Source organism: Bidens hawaiensis, unplaced genomic scaffold (assembly GCF_021521415.1).
Source record: "Bidens hawaiensis isolate Kalapana, Puna unplaced genomic scaffold, B.hawaiensis_p1.1 tig00010124_1, whole genome shotgun sequence".
NCBI classification, from domain to species: domain Eukaryota; kingdom Viridiplantae; phylum Streptophyta; class Magnoliopsida; order Asterales; family Asteraceae; genus Bidens; species Bidens hawaiensis.
The window spans coordinates 246-4,813 of NW_027491763.1; the positions used below are offsets into that span (position 1 = coordinate 246).

Consider the following 4,568-nt stretch of genomic DNA (forward strand, 5'->3'; position numbering starts at 1 on the left):
AGGTGATTGAAGGGCTAGACGAGTATGAACTATCAGACATACAACTGTAATAGCCGATAATCGAGGATTCGAATCGATGTAAACACTCAAATCAGAATGTGAAAGCAGAAATTTGAATTTTAGCAACAATGAAGATGAAGATAAAAATTTCCTAAGGGCCTGCTTTTATAGGCCCAGGAGAGAGAAATGTGGCAGCTGATCGGATTTCACGCGCCCCACTCGCAGGGGCAAGCCAACGAAGGCGCGACAGCTGTCCCTAACAGCTGTGTGAGGGACAAAAAGATGTAACCGACCTGCCACGGAACAGAGACGCGCCCCCACTCCCATGGTACTAACCAATGCGAGTGCGACACGTGTTCAAGACAGCTGTGTGAGGGGACGTGAAAGGCAACTGTAGCACCTCGAGCACACGAAACGTCTGACACGTTTACGCGCACGTCATCACCAACCAACCACGTGTTTGGACCTTTCGTTTTCAACCAATGGATAGAACTTCGCGCGACGATGGAAACAACCAAGAAAACGACAAAAACCCCTATAAAAGGATAATTCAGTGAGTCTAATATCTATCTTACCACGCTCGCGCAAGATAAGACACACATTAGACTGGGGGGGCTTGAAGAGGTATGTACCCGCCTCAACACCAAGCAAGGCGGGTCAACCACAAGATAAAGACATTATGAAGGCACAAAGCCAAAACCCAGGGCGCATCGCGCATACAAAACATGCTCAGGCATCATATGCTCGCGCATCACATATGCGCGCGGCGCATATCGCATGCTCTTGCACATCACATATGCTCGCGCGTCACATATGCGCGTGGCGCACCAGCGCGCGGCGCATATCACACGCTCGTGCATATCACACCTGCGCATGAAATATCTGCGCGTGAGAATAAAAAGAAGACTTCGCGCATTCTCAGGATGGGCGCATATCACACGTACACATAATCAACCTCGTCCTTATCCAAATCAGGATCAGGGCAACCTTGATTGTGCACGTCAGACACTCTTCTAGAAGGCATCTTTTTAAGGAGTAAGAATATGCTGATGTTGACAGCTGCCAAATGAAAGGTCGACAACTCAGCATGACACATGTGCTACCACATGATTACAACCAACGAGAAAGCGCCAGGTGTCCCAGAGGACACGTGGCGCAGTGCGATTGGAGGAGGCCAACGAGGCTGAGCCCAGCAGTGGAAACCCTAACACTATAAATACAGCATCAACTCCACTTTGATGACAGATTCATTCACACTCAATCATTGACAGTTACAAGCAGTGATATCACATTCAATCATATTGAATTGTATTCACTCACAGTCAGTTACAGAAAACACACAGTCACATAATCAAGAGTATTCAGTGATTCAGCAACACTCTTGAGATTTCACTGACTCACACTTTATTATCTTCTCCACAAAGATACTGATTCTCACGCCGGAGGGTTACCCCAAAGAGGACCCCTCTGTCCCTTTCTGAGGGGTAAGTAACGGCGCTGTTCATTTTGTAGGTGGAAGAACACGGATTCAAAGGAACCATCGTGTGAAACAGTTTAATCATACCCGAGGAAAGTAGATCTGCTACCAGTGAGTAGATCCACGTTTCTTCAGTTAAAAAGTATAAAAATGACACTTATAAATATAACATTGTATGTATTCAGTTGGTTCATGTATGAATGCCAAAATCTAACTCTTAATCAACTCCCGATCAACATATGTTAAAAATTGACTAAACAGCTAAGAGTGTGTGTGTATGGGCCATTTACTAAGAAGGATATATACAAGACTTAAACAGCTTGAAAACAATTCACTAAAAGTTCCAATCATGTCGAGCTTAAACCAGCTTGAGTCGAGCTCAAGCCTTCATTTAAATTCATTTTCACTTAAGCTTCATGGATGCGGTGTCAAAACCTTATGAGGTGCGTTCGGGATTAAATTTCATACATACTGAGAAAATTAAATTTTATGGTGGTGTAAGCGACCCATCATATCAACCTAGACCCGCCTGCCTATGGCGGGCGACTGTGGTGACACGTTGGTGGTGGCCTCACTGGCCATAATGATAGATTTCTATTTATTTATGATTGTTTTGTCACTCAAATTTTTACATCCTTTCAGAATCCGGGATCTATGTCTAAGTAGTCCGACTAGAGGTGCAAAAAAAACCGAACCCAGAACCGGACCCGAAAAAAACCTGGAACCGGTTTTTTTTTATACCCGGGGTTTTAATACCTGAACCTATACTTGACCCTACCCGCAGGGTATGTATAGGGTATGCATTTTAGTATCAAAACCCGTACCCGAACCGGACCCGATTTGTATTCGGTAATACCCGAAAACGGGTTTTTTAAATACCTGATTTATATCCAGAATTACCTGAAAATACCGAAAAATACTCCTAAAAAGTGCAACCCCTAAAAATTCCAATCTATATATACCCGAAAAATACCCGGAAAAAAATTCGAAAAACCCAATGGTTTTAGAATACCCGGTTTTATAGTCGGCCCGGACCCGATACATAGGATATAGTTTTTAGAGGCAATAGCCAGACCCGAACCCAAACCCAACCCGGTTATTGCTAATATATACCCGATTTTTCACTTCTCGATCATACCCGAACCCAGGTTTTTCTAACACCCGATTTATGCAGTACCTCTAAGTCCGGCAAATATAAAAATTCGCGGAAAGACCAAAATGAGTTGCATTACACTTGGGCACTTGGCTTCCCAAAGTGTAATTAACCTCCTGGACCAAAGTCCATAAACGTAAATGGATTATGCTGTGGTGTTGGGCTTGAACCCAAAATACCTTGGGGTGAAATTGGAAGCTGAGTAATGACGTGGCCAGCGGGACATTTACAAAATCAGCGAGCTAACTAGGGTTAGGGTTTCAATGGCAGAGATTGATGTTCATGACGATGTGCTTGAGGAGATACTGATACGGTTGGATGTCAAGGATCTGACTCGTTACAAGTGCGTGCGTAAGTCATGGTTTTCTTTAATCACAAGTCCTCGTTTCGTTAGACGTCATATGAACCATAGTTGTAACAAACATCACTACAACAATGAATTTGGCCAGAGAAGAGTTAGTTTGTTCACAAGTTTAGAATTATTTAATTGTTATCGTCTTATTGGTTCTTCCAATGGCCTCGTTTGCGTTGAGTTTAAGTCTAAGCTTATGTTATGCAATCCGTTGACTAGAGAAGTAAGACAACTGCTGTCTCCCCCTTTTACCGATCTCACATCATGTTGGGGTTTTGGTTATGATTCATCCACAGATGATTACAAGGTCATTGTAGGGGTTTGGAAAGGCGAGAATCAAACATGCTTTCAGTTATTGAGTTTGAAATCAAATGAGTGGAGGCTTGTTGGAGAAGCCAAGTTTAAGTGGTTTGATGATAAGCGCGGTGTCTTATGCAATGGCGCACTTCACTGGATGATTAGCAACTATGATGGAAACACGAAGACATCATCAATTATTTCTTATGATTTATCTAAAGAGGAATTTAAAGAAATCCACCTACCTAATGATGAAAGATATATGCGTTGCAACCTCGGAATTTTTAAAGAATGTCTGTGCATGTTTGGAAATTATTTTTCTCCTACAAACGCATGGTTGATTAAAAAGTGCAATGTAAAAGAGTCCTGGGAGCTGGTAAAGATTCGGCATGATGATGAGACAAAATATGATATTGTACACACTTTGGGATTGAGATTGCCCAATGGTGATGATGCATCGTGGTATTATAGTGCTTCGAAACGTATCTCATTGGAATATATGGCTGCCCCTGTATTTGTGGGGAGTCTTGTATCTCCGCATGATATTGCAAGAGGAGACCCAAAGCTGATTGAGGATGGTAAGAAAGGGAGGAAGAAGGGTGGAAGCTCATGGCTTCGTTTTGCATGCTGTTCTTCGGTAAGTGCTATTAACTAGAATATGATGAACATGCAGTTTTACTTTTGAATAGTTTGATTGATCTTTAATTTGTTGAATTTTGGTGATGAAATTGTTGCAAGTTTCATATTTGTATTTTTTTTTCAGAATATTAATCAAGATTGTTTCTTTTGAGGGATAATGGTTGGTTTGCACTTGCAACCGTTTACCTGTTTTGACCAACTTAAGATATTTGTTGTTAAAATATGATATATCTTCATGTGCTTATAAGTTATATAATCCTAACTAAGCTAACTATTGGAAAATTGGCATATGTGGGTAATGCTTTATGTTTCTTAAAAAATATTGTTTTTTATGTTAACCCTACCATATATATAGATATATGTGTGTGTGGCTACAACACCATTACAACCCTAAAACAAAAACCCATCATTTGCTGACTGGGCGTCACATGACACAAGCCGTTCCATTTTGTAGTCCCTCCACTACACACAGTCTTAGAGGAGTATATAAAAGTAGGGTATGGTATTTGTAGAAAGGATAAGAAGTAATCTAGACAATTAAAGCTGAATTTGAAGAGTTGGGATTAATTAGTTTGGGAAAAATTAAGTATAAAACAAGAGAAATGGCCTCTTCACGCCTGTACGTGGTGTGTGACCACAACAAACAGTCT

General features: G+C 41.4%; 1 protein-coding gene across 1 annotated transcript; it reads left to right on the forward strand.

The window, feature by feature from the left end:
• The first annotated feature begins 2,887 nt into the window (after positions 1-2,887).
• On the forward strand, positions 2,888-4,110 carry LOC143534192 (F-box/kelch-repeat protein At3g23880-like). Its single transcript, XM_077028746.1, has one exon. The coding sequence runs from the start codon at positions 2,894-2,896 to the stop codon at positions 3,932-3,934; it is 1,041 nt and encodes a 346-aa protein (XP_076884861.1). The 5' UTR covers positions 2,888-2,893; the 3' UTR covers positions 3,935-4,110.
• The last annotated feature ends 458 nt before the right edge of the window (positions 4,111-4,568 follow it).